Source organism: Arachis stenosperma, chromosome 5 (assembly GCF_014773155.1).
Source record: "Arachis stenosperma cultivar V10309 chromosome 5, arast.V10309.gnm1.PFL2, whole genome shotgun sequence".
NCBI classification, from domain to species: Eukaryota; Viridiplantae; Streptophyta; class Magnoliopsida; order Fabales; family Fabaceae; genus Arachis; species Arachis stenosperma.
This window is the reverse complement of record NC_080381.1, coordinates 5,748,681-5,766,358: the sequence shown is the minus strand read 5'-3', so window position 1 is coordinate 5,766,358 and position 17,678 is coordinate 5,748,681. Positions and strand designations below refer to the sequence as shown.

Sequence of the window (17,678 nt, the reverse complement as noted above, 5' to 3'; positions counted from 1 at the left end):
GAGTATATATCATACTGTGGTTTAGTTGAATTGGAATTGTTATAAACACTAATGGCAATTGCAATTGGAGCTTTCACACTGGACACTGGACCCCTTCATGAAAGAAACTATAGAGGAATTAACGTATTAAACATTTTTAGTAGTTTGGATTTTGTTGTACAGCTGGCCAAACGAAACAAAATGCCCATCATCTTTGATTAAATTATTACTTTAGTCTCGTTCAGTTTATATTGCCACGCAACTCGTGGATCTATTCATATTTTGGAGAAGTTTGTGAGTATACCAACTCATCATGCCATGTTTCACTATACACGTCATACAAGTTAGGTAAAAGTTTCTTCGGACATTAGATTGTGTATTCGTGGACATAGCAAATGTTAATATAAGTGGGTGTTTGATTTAAAGAATTTAGTTTATTTTTGACAATTATTTATAAAGATATATTATTTTTATGTTTTCTTGAAATCTTAAGTACAATAAGACAACATAATTATTTAGATTTTAATTCAAATTCAATGTTTTGAATTCAAATAAAAAAAGTTAATTTTAATATAATATTAGTATAAAATAAATTTATAAATATTTTTAATTACATAATATCATATCAATACAAATAATAATTTTTTAATTTTTTATATTCACTACGTAAGTAATTATCTAAAAAAAATTGAATAATTGTATAAATTATCATTACATCAAAATTAAATTTTAAATAAAATACTTTAAAAAATTTATTTAATAAATTAAAAATATATAATTAAACCTATATATAGTTTGGCACATATTTCAATAAAAATACCAAAAATATTTTTTTATAAAAATATTTGTATTAAAATGTAATTTATTTCTTTAATCCCATTTAAATAAAAATAATATTTTTACAATATACCTAAATTAAATAATAATGTATGGAAGAGTATTTGCAAGATTTTTAATTTTTTAAGTGATGATTTCACATGTAATATTATAGTCCTCTTAACCAATTTTTTTGGTTTGGAAAATGGAGGATGGAAGGTCCCTTGTCCAAGAAAGTGTTATATATTTAAAGAAATTTTAAATTAAAATTAAAGAGTAGAAGTCACTTTAATTCAAAGAGATATCAACCAAATTATTAATGCTTTGGCTAAATATGCATCATGTAATTGCATATAGTAATTAGAATGAGATGAACCTTAAAAATATTTAACAGTATTATTGCAATGAGATTGCGTCCTTAGTATTTAGTGTGTTTTCTAACTTTTTTTTTTTGTTTTTTTGACACAAAAAAAGAAAATTATAAAATCTTATTGAAAGTATCTTCCTTTATATTACAAAAGGAAATTTATCCTCAAAAATTAAGTTAATTTATCACAAGAATTGACATAAAGGTAATCCTTACAAGAGTGAGAGTATACATAAATCAATAGCAGATTCCGGAAATGAGAGAGGGAAAGGCGAAGGGCATTCCCGAAATTAAGGGAGAAAAGGGAGGGCAAAAGAAAGAAGGAAGGAGGCCCAATCATTCTGAAAAGCCGCTAATGAATCTATCAGAATCCAGCTAGCTTCCTACAATAACGTAGCTTGGACTCCGAGTGACTTTCCTTTCCTTCCTTCCCCATACATAGTTACATACACACACATATACATATACATATACAAATACATACATACATACATACTCTCTCTCTCTCTCTCTCTGATGTATTAATTTACGAAAAGCATAAAGTAAAAGCTAAAGCGAAACGACGCATACCATCATCTTGTGAATCCTGACTTTGACATCAACAACAACTACTATTGTTTACTCAATCAGCTTCACTTCACTACTATTAGAATCAAAGATTCACTGCAATTCTCTCTCTCTCTCTCTCTCTTGCTTTTTATCTTCTTCCTCGCTCTCATCTCGCGGTTAGTTCACTTCTTCTTCCCTGATTCTCCTCTTTTCCTTTTTATTTCATAATTTTCCTTCGTTTAAATTTAGCATCGGTAGCTATGCGCACTAGGTTTGATCGCTGTTTATTGCTTTAGATTCTACATTTATTTTGCGTTCGGTATTCGGATCGCATTGCATTGCATGCGTTCTTGCTTTAGAGGTTGTGTTTTTTTATTTTTTATTTTTTTTATTCTGATTAACAGTCAATGGATTCATCATCGATTGAGTTTCGGTGGTGTGTGTAGTTAATGGACTTGAATTTCAATGTGAGCGGTGTAGGATACTCTAAATTGTGAATAAGTGATGCGGTTGAAAATGGAGGCATAGTCACAACATGCATACATTTTTATGACCAAAGGCTTAGCAATAGTAGCATGTTGCTGATGTTGTAAAATTTTTTGATGTATTTTTAATGTGAAATACTAATGCAACGTGTAGAGCCTAATATATAAATTTATAGTCCCATGTTTGATATAATTCTTACTAGTGATGGTTCTGGTTGTAATTGGAGATGGATTCTTCTTACAAAGATAGGCCAACTTGAGGTAATTAGTTTAACAGATCCATGTTGTAACGAAGGAGGATGATGATGTTATGTCGGCTTTCATAAGTTAGATAATGGTAATGAATCATGATAGAGTTAAAAGTACTCGGAAACAAGAGTGATTAGAACGATGATTTGTTTGAGGTATATGTCTCCTATATTACAGTTTTTAGCAGAGAAGATCAACGGGACTCAACCTTCAGTATGGTGCCCACTTTAGATAAGGTGTTGTAGAATTTAGAGTGACTTTGACCTGGGGGCATTACAGAGGTTAATTTGTATTTGAGTCAGTCTTATATTTGTTTGAAGTTATGTTGTCTCTTTTCATTTTATGCTGTTTAGGGAAGTAATCAAAATGAAATGTGATGCTTCTCTCTCTCTCTCTCTCTCTCTCTCTCTCTCTCTCTGTATATGTATCTCTTTTATTTATTTATTTTTAATCAATGGCAAACTATGAAATTTAAGATGTTTTTATGATAATAATTTTAAATAAATGATAGTAACAGTGGAGGAAACCTCACAGAAGAGGGGCTTCTTAAGCCATTAAATAATAAAATTGACTTGTCTTGCTCTTAGTAGGTTTGAGAACAATATAGTGATATCCCATGTCCATTTGACGATTTTAATGTAATTCTTTGCTTCCAAGTTCTTCGTTGGATAAGTTTCTCAGTGAAACTTTGGAATTTTTTGAAGCTTCTACATACATCACACTTTAGTTTTTATTTTTAATTTCTTTATTTTTATTTTTATTTTCATGGAATATGGTTTCTGTATGTAAAAACATGAAGGGAAAAAGTACTGTAACCTTTCTGTTCGTCTAGTTGCTTGATATTGATATTTCATTTTCATTTTGTTGCAGAACACAACATAAAAGTGGTTGCCTGGAGTGCCAGTACCTGTGGATCTAGCTTTCTGTAAAACATATGTCTATAATAGTTGCTGATCCGTTTGGAAGCTTACACTCATTCTGATTTCTATTTTATACATACTGGGCCTAGGTGGTGATGCAATCTGTTGTGATGCATAGGTGCCTCTGGTGCTGTATTCTGTTTGGGTATCTTCATATATGTTGCCTTTCTTTTGATCCAGGACAGAGTTTGAATAGGAGTACTGGTTTAGAGGATTGGTTGAGTTATTCTGGGTCACTTCTAAGATACAAATCTCAACTCAGTGGTTCTGCATTTGCTGAAACATCAACTTCTTCATTCTCATTGATTGAATCAGTTTCTTGTGAGGACCTAGAAGGTGTAGGATCTTTTGATACCACATGCTTGCTAAGCTCAACTCATGCTTTGAATCATGATATTAACATATTTGGTGTTGGAAATTTGGAGATACTTTCTCATGTTTCACTTTTATGTCCCGTAGAAGGGTGTACAATAACAGTCAATGTGTCAGGCAGCATTAAACTTGGTCAAAATGCTTCTATTATTGCTGGTTCTGTTGTTTTATCTGCAGTCAATTTAACCATGGAACGCAATTCTTGTATAAACTCATCATCTTTGGGTGGGTCACCACCTGCTCAAACCAGTGGCACACCTGTTGGCTATGATGGAGGTGGTGGGGGACATGGTGGGCGTGGTGCATCTTGTTTAAAAAATAATAACACAAACTGGGGCGGTGATGTTTATGGTTGGTCTACAATATCTGATCCATGGAGTTATGGGAGTAAGGGTGGTGGAAAATCTACTCAAAAACCATATGGAGGGAATGGTGGGGGGCGTGTTAAGCTTCTAGTGAAGGACACTTTATATCTAAATGGGTCTGTCACTGTAGAAGGTGGTGATGGTGGGTCTGATGGGGGAGGTGGCTCTGGTGGAAGCATAGTATTGCATGCTGTAAAGCTGTGAGTATCAACTACTTGTCAATCTCTGACAGTATACCTATTTTTTCATGTTATGACTGCTGAAGGACTGTTATGGATGTTTATAGCTATTAATTTAGGTGCAAAATGCGTTTATACGAAATTTCATTCAGTTTTAATAATAGTAGCAATGATAATGAGTTGTCTAGTTACATATTAAAGGGTTCCAAGATGGTAAGACAGTTGCAGATATTTGTAAAATTCTGTTAATTAAAATTATCAGAGGTTTGTAGCTTTTGGTGATGGTGCTGTCGAATTTTTTTTATATGGATCTGCTTACGTATATAGCCCTAGGCCATTTACAAATTGCAACTGTTAGTTCCTTTGTCTTCCAGATTTTAAATGTTTTCCGAAATGTCATGCCTTTGTTTATGGTTTTCAAGTTGTTTCTGTTTTGTAGGTTTGTCTTCTCTTATATGAAGGTTTACTATTGAATTAATTTATGATTTCTACTTTATTTTTCTTGTAACTCTTTTGTTGGATTTAACTGTTTGGATGAGTATAGGAAGGGATATGGTATCATCAGTGCTGCTGGTGGAACAGGATGGGGTGGAGGCGGTGGAGGAAGAGTATCACTTGATTGTTACAGCATACAAGAAGATTTAATAATTACTGTTCATGGTTTGTCACAATATTCTTCTACTTGTGGTAGTTAAAACAGTGTGTTCTACTTGATTTGAATTGTTAGATTAATCCATGTGAATCAAAATATCAAAAAATGGAGCATTCTTTTAAGCATATAAAAGTTTCACTGAAATTTTCAGTATGCACGATCTGCCTTTTTTACAAAAATAAAAATAGTTTTTTCAGTATGCACGGTCTTATTGACTAGGTTTATTGGGTTTGGTAGTAGTAAAGAGGCAAAAGTTATGTGGAACAGTGCAATCTTTGCAACTATTTCGACTATTTGGTTGGAGCTTAATGCACACACCTTTAATGATAGATTCTTTGAAAAACAAGTCTTAGGATTAGACGCTTAGCATCTATTTGGTGTAAAGCTCATGATACTTTCCCCCTTGGACATGTTGAGAGATTGAAGACGTTTGCCCTTTTTTGTGTGTGCGTTTGGGTTTTTTTATAGGAGAACCCTTTTTCCCCCACCTTCTTTGTATTTCTTTGTTCTCACTTTAATGGGATTCTTATTAACATGTAGACATACATAATCTGAAACTTTTGATGTTGTTGAAACCATCAGGCATTTGATGTTTTGAGATATGTTCTTTCGATAAAAAGTTTTTTGGTTGACATTGTCATATCTATAGTTTCAATAGTTCCAGATGTAACATGCACGTGTGCTTTTCTCTTTAGCTGTATAGCAAGAAGGCATTCCTACTCAGTTCATGCATTTGTTGTAACAGGAGGTTTGAGTATTGGCTGTCCTGGGAATTCTGGAGCTGCGGGCACATATTTCAATGCGAATTTACGAAGTTTAAGAGTTGGCAATGATAATATCACAACAGAGACTGAAACCCCATTGCTTGACTTCTCAACCACTCCTTCTTTATGGTCAAATGTTTATGTGGAAAATAAAGGAAAAGTTTTGGTTCCACTTGTTTGGTCCAGAGCTCAGGTATAAAATTAATACAATCAATACCCCCAATCTGAAGGATTTTGTAAGCCACTTGAATTTCAATATGTTGTATTTATTTGACTTTTTTAAAGGTTAGCGGCCAAATAAGTGTTTATTATGGAGCAAGCTTAACCTTTGGGTTATCTGATTATCCAATTTCTGAATTTGAGCTTGTTGCAGAAGAGCTTTTATTAAGTGATTCTATCATAAAGGTACTAGATTGCAATTCAAAGTGTTTTTCTGTTATAATTTTTTATGCATTTTCTAATCTATGTTCACATGAATTGTTTTAGTCCCCAATTTCTTTATGCTCTGCTTTTAACTCATTATTTAACAAATGCTTTAATTTTATGAAGGTTTTTGGAGCATTTAGAGTTGCTGTTAAGATGTTACTCATGTGGAATTCCTCAATCCAAATTGATGGTGGTGAAAGTACTGTTGTGACTGCTTCGGTATTTGAAGTCAGAAACCTGGCTGTTTTAAGGGTATAATGGTCTTAATCTAAAGTTATGTTCTGCTTGTGGCCATAGATCAATATTTTATTCTTGGTCAGCTGGAGCTTTCATTTTGATTGTGATTGCTATTTTTCAGCAAAATTCTGTCATTAGTTCGAATACAAATTTGGGTTTATATGGTCAAGGACTGCTGCAGTTGACCGGGGACGGCGATACAATTAAAGGCCAGCGGATATCCTTGTCTCTCTTCTATAATGTAACTGTAAGTAATGATATAAATTATACTTACAGTTTCTATGGTTTTTGGTGTGCTTACAAGAGTTTTCCACGATTGTTTAGGGATCCCCCTTATTTCAGGGAGTTGATACCAAAGAGATATATTGAATTAATGAGGTTTAATCATTCTTTATTCTGTTAGTGGAACTAAATATTTTTGTTATTACAGTGTAAATGAATTAAAACAGAGGAAAGGATGTTGTATGAGTGGCCATATTATATAAGATAACATTAAGAATGAATACATTATTGAGAAAATTGGAGTGATACCTATTCTGAAATGATTATACAATCTTGTCTTTGGTGGTTTGATCATTTTGGGAGATGACTTGTAAAACTGCCAGTAAGAAAGTCAATCAAAGTGAAAGTAGCCCCATAGTTAGGTTAATATCTTGAAGAGTCATAGGGTTGCCCAATTGATCTGTTGCATCATTTCCTCCTTACTAATTCAAGATGTTTTTGGCTCCCATAAAGATGCTAAGATCTTGTGGTGTTCCTTGGTTTATGTTGTGCTTTGGTGTATTTTGTTTGAAATGATGATAGGAACCAATGCAGAATTTGGTGAATCATAGTGGACACTAGTCCTAACAAATTGCAGAGCTGTCAGTAGTGTATTCAGGGTGAATATGTGTAGAGGCTATATGATGTTAGGGGAAGGGTCATTTCCAGTTTAGGCTAGGAAAAAAAATTGCATTTGAAACTTGGTAGAGACTAGGAAAACTCTAATGCTTAGAATATCTATTTTATTTTTCCAAAACTGGAGGTTGATATCATCTTGGTGCAATACTGGAATCTGAGTAATTTTAGAGAATTTTCCACAACTGTTTGATCACTTTCTCTGGCTCCTATTAAAGGAGTGCTAGAGTTTTTGTAATTCCTTTTCAACTGTACATTTACTTTTTTTTTTCCAATATTCTCTTTGGTGCTCTGCTCTTGCTTTATTTCATGGAGTGTCATTATCAGATACACAAATGGATTGACATTTGTTGCTGCATGGTTTATCTACTTAGGATTTAGCATTATGTTATTTTTTCCCCCTGATCCTGTTTTGTAGTCTTTTCTTCTCTTCTAATAAAATCTCTTTTCCCACAAAGTAAAAAAGCCTGCAAAAAAACCATTTAGAAGGACTTAGATTGTGATTTGTCTATATGATTTACAATAGGATCCTTTAGCTGTTGTTGATCCATGTAGCTAACTCCCTCTTGCAGTAAAAGACTTTGTGGACATTGTTGTATTTGCATGCAATATGAATCTGCTATTGCTGTTCCCTTTTTAAGGCTTTACTGTCAAGTTCAGTCGATTTTGGTTATATAGCTCAGCTTCTGTTTGAAGAAAAACTCTGCACTATGTTTGCAGCTCAGTCGGTTTTGTAGCCCATATTTGTTTTCGGAATTTTAATAGCCTTTCTCTTGTGACAGGTTGGCCCAGGTTCTTTACTTCAAGCCCCTTTGGATGATGATGCTAGTAGAGGCACGTAAGTATGGCTGCTTAGACACAATGATTGATTAAACAGCTACCATACAAGCTATTTAAGTGTGAAACCAAAGAAACTCTAAACTTAATCCAGTTTGTTGTTTCTATCTTTTAAACAATCTTTGCAGGGTGACAAAGCATCTTTGCGACACACAGAGATGCCCAATAGATTTGATAACTCCACCTGATGATTGTCATGTCAATTATACACTATCCTTCTCTCTTCAAGTAAGATTTGTTAAGTAATAGATTTTATTTTGAGTAGTTATTGTTGGAACCAATTTTTTCTTGCCCACATATGTTGCATTTAATGCGATTATATAATTTCTGAAAAACTTAGGGCTTATAATAAATACTCAAAAAGAGTATTAGTTTTTGCTCATGCTGTAATGCTCGGTGTATATATATATGTATACTGTCGTTGTAAGAATATCAGAACTTTCTATCATTGTTATCATAGTCATCAATTCAAATTACTCCTTCAATGATTAGCACCTTTTGTTAGGCATGGTTATTGTCATCGGGTCTTGCACAGGAAATGGTATTGTTAAATTAGAATCTTATTGTGCTACTCTGTGTTTTTGAAGATTTGTCGTGTTGAGGATCTTCTTGTAAATGGCATTATGAAAGGAAGCATAGTTCACATTCACAGGGCAAGAACTGTGATTGTTGGCACTGATGGTGTGATTACTGCATCAGAATTAGGTAATAGAAAAGTTCTTCAAGCCTTTCTTTGGCTGCTTTCTTCTCTTCCAAATTTCTTATTACAAAATAATGATAGTGTAGTTTTGGGATTCTGACTAGACTGAGACCTTTTTCAGGTTGCACTGAAGGTATTGGAAAGGGAAACTTTTTGAATGGAGCTGGTGGTGGTGCTGGACATGGTGGAAGAGGAGGGTCTGGATATTTCAATGGGAGAGTGAGCATTGGTGGTGATGAGTATGGAAATGCTATTTTTCCGTGTGAATTGGGTAGTGGAACTCAGGGCCCTAATGGGTCATATGGACATGTTGGAGGTGGAATGATTGGTAAATAGTTTTGAATACCTTTAACTTGAATTGTTCAAGAAGGGATTCTCTTTTTATGTTTTTGGACTATTGAGGTGGATGTGGATAGCTGCAAATGCTATATCATTGTGTTTATACTTTATAGTCCTTATACAAAGGAAATGATCTATTTTTATAATTTTCAGTTGTATTAATTTTTATTCGATTTTTTGGCTAGTGATTGGATCTATTCAGTGGCCACTTTTGAGGCTTGACCTATATGGGTCCTTGAGAGCTGATGGCCAAAGCTTTAACAAGGCAATAACAAGCAGTGATGGTTCTTTGGTTGGTGGTCTTGGTGGAGGTTCTGGTGGAACAGTACTTCTTTTCCTTCAGGAACTCAAACTTTTGGAGAATTCATCCTTATCTGTTGTTGGGGGTAATGGTGGCTCCCTTGGTGGCGGCGGTGGAGGTGGAGGGAGAATTCATTTCCATTGGTCAAGAATTGGTACAGCGGAAGAGTATGTTCCTGTTGCAAGTGTTAGTGGCACCATGAACAACAGGTTTGTCTGAGTTCTTTTTGGCTCAAGGATCATGTTAAATCTTTTCCAGAATCTTGTAATGAAATGTTGGGAATATGAATGCCTGAGTACATGGTCACCAGAAAATGTGACCTACTTGAAATATGAAAGGAAGGGTGGGTACTTTTAATAAGTCAATGAGTTTTGCTTACTTAAATATGTCTAGATATTCTATGCATTTTATTTTCTAGTTGATTTGGATGCTATTTGAATTTAACTTGACTTGTGAATTTTTGAGACTAGTGAGCCAGAATGACAAGGGATTGCTACTTTAGCATCGAATTGAATGCTAAAAGATATTATAAAGGATGTTAGTTCATATTAAATGTGTAATATATGAACTTAAGATTTAAGAATTTAAGAATGGACAAAAGAGTGAGCTAATGACACTCATTTTATAAAATTATGAAAATTATATAAAAGAATAGATAAAAGAGTGAGCTAATGACACTTAAGTTCTTAAATTCTTTTTAAAATTGTCTTGTCAATTCTAAATTTAGATTTTAATAATATTGAGAAAGACATCTATTTATATAGCCACATTTATAATATCATAGAAAATTACATCTATGTAACCAACGTGAGATCACTCTCACATAGTTTGTAATAAGATAGAGAGAAACATATATCACCTGACACCATAGCTATATTAATTTAATAATTTATAATACCAGAGAGTAAATTTTGCAACCAACCTACCACCAATCTAATAATTAATTTCTCACATTGAATTCTTCAATTATATAAAAAATTACATTATATTGAGGATGTTTTTTATTTCAATAACATAATTTTACTATTGTATTTTCTATTTTGAGGATGTTTGTCATGTATGGTCATATCAAGAATGAATGGTCTTGACATGATTTTAATAGTTATAATTCTACTTAGTCCATATACTCCACTTTGCACAATAACAGTAACAGTGAACAGTCTTCTATTCATTTTTTCCTATTGATTTATTGACAGCACTTTCTCGTTTTTTACTTATTTTTGGTTTTAAAATATAAAATCTGTGACTCTGCTCAAGCATTTTCACCAAGACCTAAGTTTAGACATCCTTTGTTCTAAAATTATCTAGATTTGAGTCAACTGAAATTTTAAAATTTTAAACAGTGGAGGTGCTGGGAATGAAGGTGGCCATTATGGACAGGAGGGTACAGTAACTGGGAAAGCATGTCCTAAAGGCCTTTATGGCATTTTTTGTGAGGTTTGTTCACTCAATTTTTCTTGTTCTTTCTTTCTTTCTTTCTTTCTTTCTTTTTTTTTTTTGAATTTTGTGTTTGGAGATCTATACATATCACTTTCTGTAATTAAGTAAACAATCAATATGCAAACAGACTGGTTATCTCTACTTAAACTCTTTACTTATGCCTCTCTTTTTGGGTGATATCTCTGCTCTTGTTCATTCTTTTTCTCTTCTCTTATGAATAGTATCAGAAAAGTGAACAAAATCCAATACTGGGAGAGAGAATAAAAAAAAAATGGTTGCTGTTTATAACTGAAAATATGTTCTACCAACAGATTCTGTTAGGCAGTGTGATTGGTTGTCTGTGTGCTACAGATTCTAAAATGTACTCTAATAAAGTGCTGTTCTTATTTAACAGAAACAGTGTAATCTAAAAGCCATCTGTTGACTTCATTAACAGCATATGCCTTTCTTTACATGGACATGGTTTGTGTGAGCACAATTACTAACACTTAAATGTGTGTTTTAGGCATCTCTACTTTTATAGGATTCAGGTGCTTTACACTACATGTGAGCCTAATTTCTTTTTGTAATTACCTCTTTTGTCTGAATAGCAAATAAAAATTAATATTATTTACATTATAGAACAAGTCATTAGGATGGGGATAGGGTATTTTCAAGAGATGAGAAAACTAGAATATCAACGAAACTAAGGAGCTGAGGAAAGTAGGAACATGCCATTAGTGCCATTTCTCTGCAAATCTAATTCTTCTTGCTTATGCACTGGAGTACTGGACATATATTTTCTGCAATTTATTGAACAAAGCAATCGAATTTTCAGGAATGCCCTGTTGGTACTTACAAAGATGTTGATGGTTCTGATGAATTTCTTTGCACTCCCTGTCCTCTTGATCTTCTCCCAAATCGTGCAAATTACATATATGTACGAGGTATCTTTGATATGTTTCTTGCCTTAAGATGCCTAAATCTATGCTATCTCTTAAATTTCTAGGATAATCATTTTTTATTGCAGGGGGAGTCACTCAGAAAGATTGTCCCTATAGATGTATATCAGACAAGTACAGAATGCCGAATTGCTACACACCTCTAGAGGAACTTATTTATACTTTTGGGGGTCCCTGGCCATTTTCAGTAATGTTATCATTGGTTTTGTTGCTGCTGGCTCTGCTACTAAGCACCTTAAGAATCAAGTTGATTGGTTCTGGTTCATATCCTAGTTCAAGTTCAATAGACCATAATCATCACCGTTTTCCGTATCTTCTTTCTCTTTCTGAGGTACTATTCTGATAACAAAATTCCAGTGTTTAATTAGCTTTTTATGGAGAGGTTTTTAAGTCTTGACTCACCTCTGAAACTTTCTGATGCATATATATATATATATATATATTTTTTTTTTCTCTTTATTGTAAACTAGGTGCGTGGTGCTAGAGCTGAAGAGACTCAAAGTCATGTGCACAGAATGTACTTCATGGGTCCTAATACTTTCAGAGAACCTTGGCATCTTCCTTATTCACCTCCCCATGCTATAATTGAAATTGTGTAAGAGAAGCTACATATTCATTTGTAATGGATTCTTTATAACATATTGCTCTGTATGCGGGTTGTATGAATGAATTCCAAATCACTTGTAGAGTTGTATTTTTGCTAGTGTATGAACATTTTTCTTGCATTTTTTTCTTGTAAACACTTAATTCTAATTTTTTGTTCGAATTGTAGATCTTCAGTAAATACCTTTTTATTTAGGTTGAGGTTATTGTATTTCTGGAGTTCTGATATTTTACCATGAAAAACTTCTTGTATGAAATATTTTATATAGATTAAAAAGGTCTATGTACAGGAGACACTCCTGACTACAAATTCTGTATCAAACATTTTTTATATAAGGAGAAGATAAAGAAGAACCCTAGTTTGAAAAGCTTATATTACATAAACATTTAGTCTTGTATCATATTATAAAATGTCATAATTATGATTAAATTAAGATTTAACCTAACTGGTATGCAGGTATGAAGATGCATTTAATAGATTTATTGATGAGATCAACTCTGTTGCTGCATATGATTGGTGGGAGGGATCAGTGCACAGCATACTTTCAGTTATTGCATATCCTTGTGCTTGGTCCTGGAAACATTGGCGGCGAAGAGTAAAAATTAGTCGCCTTCAGGAATATGTGAAATCTGAATATGATCATGCATGCCTACGCTCCTGTCGATCACGAGCTTTGTACAAAGGGATGAAGGTTTGATTTGCACTCTAGCACAGTATTTAACATCATGGAATAATTTATGTGAAGTTCCTGTTTAGTGGCTTTTATTAATGTTACAATTTTTCGGATCGAGAAGACACAAAATAGACAGATCCAAGAATGCAGAAGCCCTTAAGGCCTAAACATATCAAATTAGGAAGTTTTATGTGGAAAATATCCAATTGTAATAAATTATCTGAGTGTTCATATGTGGAGTCCATGACAATAAGGGGTGAGAGGAAATAGAAAGGATTCAGGGGTTAGATTGATGATCACTTTGATGTTGTGAACATTGCCCGTGGAATTTGTGTTGGGGCTTTGGTGGGTTTTAGTGTATATTGAAGGAATAATCTAGTAGGTTTTTGACGAGGTGAATCATTTAGAGTAAGATAGAACTATAGAAGTAATAGGTACTGTTGTATATAGCTAACCCTTCATATAGCTATATCATGAGAATTCAGGTGATGTTCTCTCAAGCTTACCATATTGCATTGTCTCCCTTATTTTCTCACAAAAGTAAAACAATATTATTTATATATAACAATGTTATCCATGTATATATGTTAATGTAATAAATCTGAATCTTTAATGTGTAACTCATCTATTTTCATGAATAACTAACTGTATTGGAATCTATGACCTTCCAGTTGTGGGCTTCAAATTTCCATCCTTATTAATGTCTTTAAGAAACCATTGATGCAGGTTGGGGGAACACCAGATTTAATGGTTGCATACATTGATTTTTTCCTTGGTGGTGATGAGAAGCGATTAGATATTGTATCAATTATACAAAAGAGATTTCCCATGTGCATAATTTTTGGTGGGGATGGAAGCTACATGGCACCTTATAATCTTCACAACGATACACTATTGACCAACCTCCTTGGCCAGGTGTCTTAAGTTGAATCTTACTGTTTCAGTTTTTTATTTACCTCTATGTGTAACTGATATATGAATCTCACATTTTATAATCACAGCATGTCCCAGCAACTGTTTGGAATCGCTTGGTAGCTGGCCTGAATGCTCAGTTACGGACAGTGAGGCAAGGGTCAATTCGTACTGCACTAGGTCCTGTTATTGATTGGATAAATAGCCATGCAAACCCCCAACTTGAGTTCCATGGAGTTAAAATTGAGCTAGGATGGTTCCAAGCAACTGCTTCTGGTTACTATCAGCTGGGTATTGTTGTCGCAGTAGGTGATTATTCCCTACATGATTTGCACCAGTCTGATACCTGGGTTGGTTCTGATGAAGCTATAAGGTAATTTATGATCTGAAGTTAATGCTGTATGCAGCCCTTATTTTTCTACTCAATCCTATTAACATCACCGGGATGAATTATTTAGTTTGGTGCTATGAGTTATTAGTAGTAAATGCCAACTGTAACTAAATAATGGTGCTTACTCAAAGGAAGATGGGAAATTTTACTGTTCAAAACCATAAAGCTTATATTGTTAATCAGTCATCACCATTGTCATTTCGTCAGTGATAGAAATGAGAGTTTAGATAATGCTTGTGTTTAGGAATATGACCTGATAACATTAGATGGATAAGAAAGGTGCTAAGTGGTTATTCTCAAGTGTAGCACAACAGTTTGGAATCTTATGGTGCATTATCCTTTTATGGTATCAATGAGTGTTTAGAGTTGATCCTTGGCTCCCATGCTAATTTAAATTGATATCTGAGTTCAACACAATGTCTGTGTGCTTATGCTCTGTCAATGTTTCAAAACTGTTCAACTCTCTTGGCAGAAGGCATTTCGGGGATGGAAAAAGCGTTGATATCTTTTTTCTTTAAGCTTTTATAGTTGCGTCATTTCTTGACAATGTTCTAGTTAGTTTGGTACTGCGAGTATTAATGGTTTGCCTTTAGATACTAGATGTTTATTAGCTAGAAAGGATTCTTATTTGGATACTCGTGGCAGGAAAAATGTAGCTCATGGAAAGAATCTGATGCAACTGCAGCATAGTTGGCCCTACATCAGCAATTCATTATCTCTTAAAAGGATAACTGGAGGAATTAATGGGGGCCTAATAAATGATGCTACCTTGAGATCATTAGACTTCAAAAGGGATTTCCTATTCCCACTTTCTTTGCTGTTGTGCAACACTAGACCTGTTGGTCGTCAGGTAGTTAAATTTTTTGGCATTTCATCTCACTGTTCAGCTATAAATTGAATGTTATCTAATGCTCGGTATCTCTATCAGGACACTGTGCAGCTGCTGATCTCTTTGATGCTTTTAGCAGATCTTTCTGTCACTCTCCTCATGTTGCTTCAGTTCTACTGGATTTCTCTTGCAGCTTTTCTTTCTGTTTTGTTAATCCTTCCATTGTCTCTACTTTCTCCATTCCCTGCTGGTTTGAATGCTTTATTCAGCAAGGAACCTAGAAGAGCTTCACTTTCTAGAGTATATGCACTATGGAATGCCACTTCTCTGTCCAATATTGTAAGTTCTTTCTTTGTACAATTCAGCCAACTGTCTATTGCATGTGTATAAGTGAACAGCAGCAAGCAAGCTTCACTTGTAAACAAAACCTCTAATCAATCTAATGTAATGATCTTCCCCTCAACTTGGGACAAAATAAATAAATAAAAAGGAAATTGAGAATAAGGAAGAAAACAGCAGTGGCCCATAAAAATGGGAAGAAAATGATATTGCCAAGCCAAGGTGGCAAGGCCGAATGACCACTACATGATAGGTGGAGGGGAAGACAGTTGTAAAATTCTAGAAAATGAATTCTTAGCCTTTCAAGATATAATATTCATGTGCAACCATTTAGAAATATTTCCTGCTTTCATCTAACTTGTGTGTGTGTGTGTGTGTGTGCAGGGAGTTGCTTTTGTTTGTTGCCTTGTTCATTATGCATTATCTCACTTCCAGCACCCTGATGAGGCAAATACACGGAATACTAAGAGGTAAGGGTGCCAACTTCTTAATGGCACCATTTGATCTTATTCAACATTGACATGTATTACAAACAACCTATATTTTATTTTTATCTAAATTACCTCTGGCAGTACAATAAATAGCCAACCCTAAAGAATAATAGCATCTTCTAATCCGTGTTTACAGTAACTCATATTTGAACATGATGGCTGGTTTGAGTCTGTTAATCTTTGAACTGTTTCTTTGTAGGAAGCCTTGGAATGATTTTGTGTGTGAAATATATCATGTGTTATCTATTATAATTATTTTCTATTTTCTATATGTTGAAGCTGTATGCAAACTAGAATATCACACATATACACATAGAAGAGTGATGTTGTAAATCATATATGTCCATAATGAATAATCATTTAACATAAAAAGACTAGAGTTCTGGAAAACAAGGATGCTATTTCAAAATTTATATAGGTTCCAATGAATAACATGTTATATTAGATAAAGCATAATCCTGAGATAAACCTTTAGGCACTGGCATGACGACCAATGATCACTAAACCTTATGGCAGTTCTGATGTAAGCATGGTCTGAGTAAATTGGTGCCATCTTCATTTGTCCATTATAGACATTTCAACATAGAGCAATATTTGAGATGCCAAATTCCCAAGGTCTCATCCACGGTAATTTGGGTCTGTAGCTTCTATCTATCTCTTTCCAGTAGCCCACCACTTGCCAATAACCGCTGGATGCCCCTCATAATTTTTTGTTCATGGAGTTTTGAGTGATCACAAATAAGGCACTGGCTTTGTGATGAAAAAAGAAAAACTTAAATAAAACCATTTATTTACTCCTCTGAGAAACTGCTTTTAGATGGGCTTTCTGCTTTGCTTCTACTAAATTTTATGTTGGTCCTTGTTTTCAAGTTTGGATGGATTGTCTTGCAGGGAAGATGATAAATGCTGGCTTTTGCCGGTCATCCTTTTTCTGTTCAAGTCAATACAAGCTCGCTTTGTCAATTGGCACATAGCAAATACAGAAATCCAAGATTTTTCTCTCTTTTGTCCGGATCCAGATGCTTTCTGGGCTCATGAACCTGGTTTATGATAGCAAATAGGAGGAAAGAAGCATTAGAATGTGAACATGGATGTTAAGCTTTTTGACAAACCCATTGGTTCAGAAGGAGGCTTTGTTTCGTTGTGGTTCTGAGCCGTGCTGTGTAAATACATTCAGAGATATGTACAGGAGAATCAATCAAGTACAGTTCTGTAGCTTTGCTTCATTGTAAAAAACCAGAGAGTACAACAAAGGCACGTAGGATTCCCCACATTGGCTGCTTTCTCCGAGGTTAATACTCAAGATCTCGGTTTCTTCATTGTAAATTTCGGTGGTTTTCATTTTTTATTTCTTTTCTTCCTGCAAATTTTGCCATTAAATGCCATAGAAGCATATAAAGTGGTTCTCTTTCTCATACCCCAGGGAAGAAACTCTAACCTTTCTTTTGTCTACCATTTTTGTCGTTCTTTACCTTTTTTTGATTGGATAGCATTTCCTATTAAGCCTGACATCCTAACGCACTGAGGTTGCGGATGTGATAAAAGCTCCCTTTTCCTATATATTGAAGGTTTTGAATCATCATGTTTTTAAGTTTTAACATCTCAGCATTATGAAAATAGAGCC

The 17,678-nt window shown here is 34.1% G+C and overlaps 1 protein-coding gene across 1 annotated transcript; it reads left to right on the top strand.

The window, feature by feature from the left end:
• Positions 1 to 1,647: 1,647 nt before the first annotated feature.
• Positions 1,648 to 17,633, top strand: LOC130981852 (uncharacterized). Its single transcript, XM_057905584.1, has 23 exons — positions 1,648 to 1,887; positions 3,316 to 4,302; positions 4,826 to 4,941; positions 5,679 to 5,890; positions 5,983 to 6,102; positions 6,247 to 6,375; positions 6,482 to 6,607; positions 8,040 to 8,095; positions 8,223 to 8,322; positions 8,682 to 8,799; positions 8,916 to 9,122; positions 9,319 to 9,643; positions 10,778 to 10,871; positions 11,692 to 11,800; positions 11,884 to 12,146; positions 12,286 to 12,410; positions 12,876 to 13,110; positions 13,819 to 14,007; positions 14,094 to 14,377; positions 15,041 to 15,245; positions 15,324 to 15,563; positions 15,948 to 16,033; positions 16,946 to 17,633. Exons 2-23 carry the CDS (start codon positions 3,461 to 3,463, stop codon positions 17,103 to 17,105), a joined length of 4,341 nt encoding a protein of 1,446 aa, XP_057761567.1. The 5' UTR covers positions 1,648 to 1,887; positions 3,316 to 3,460; the 3' UTR covers positions 17,106 to 17,633.
• The last annotated feature ends 45 nt before the right edge of the window (positions 17,634 to 17,678 follow it).

Excerpts from the sequence above, each read along its gene's own strand:
- LOC130981852 (XM_057905584.1), top strand. The coding sequence starts at position 3,461 with ATGCAATCTGTTGTGATGCATAGGTGCCTCTGGTGCTGTATTCTGTTT. Across the intron at positions 4,303-4,825 it reads GTATTGCATGCTGTAAAGCT|GAAGGGATATGGTATCATCA; the intron begins GTGAGTATCAAC and ends GGATGAGTATAG. Across the intron at positions 8,096-8,222 it reads GATGATGCTAGTAGAGGCAC|GGTGACAAAGCATCTTTGCG; the intron begins GTAAGTATGGCT and ends CAATCTTTGCAG.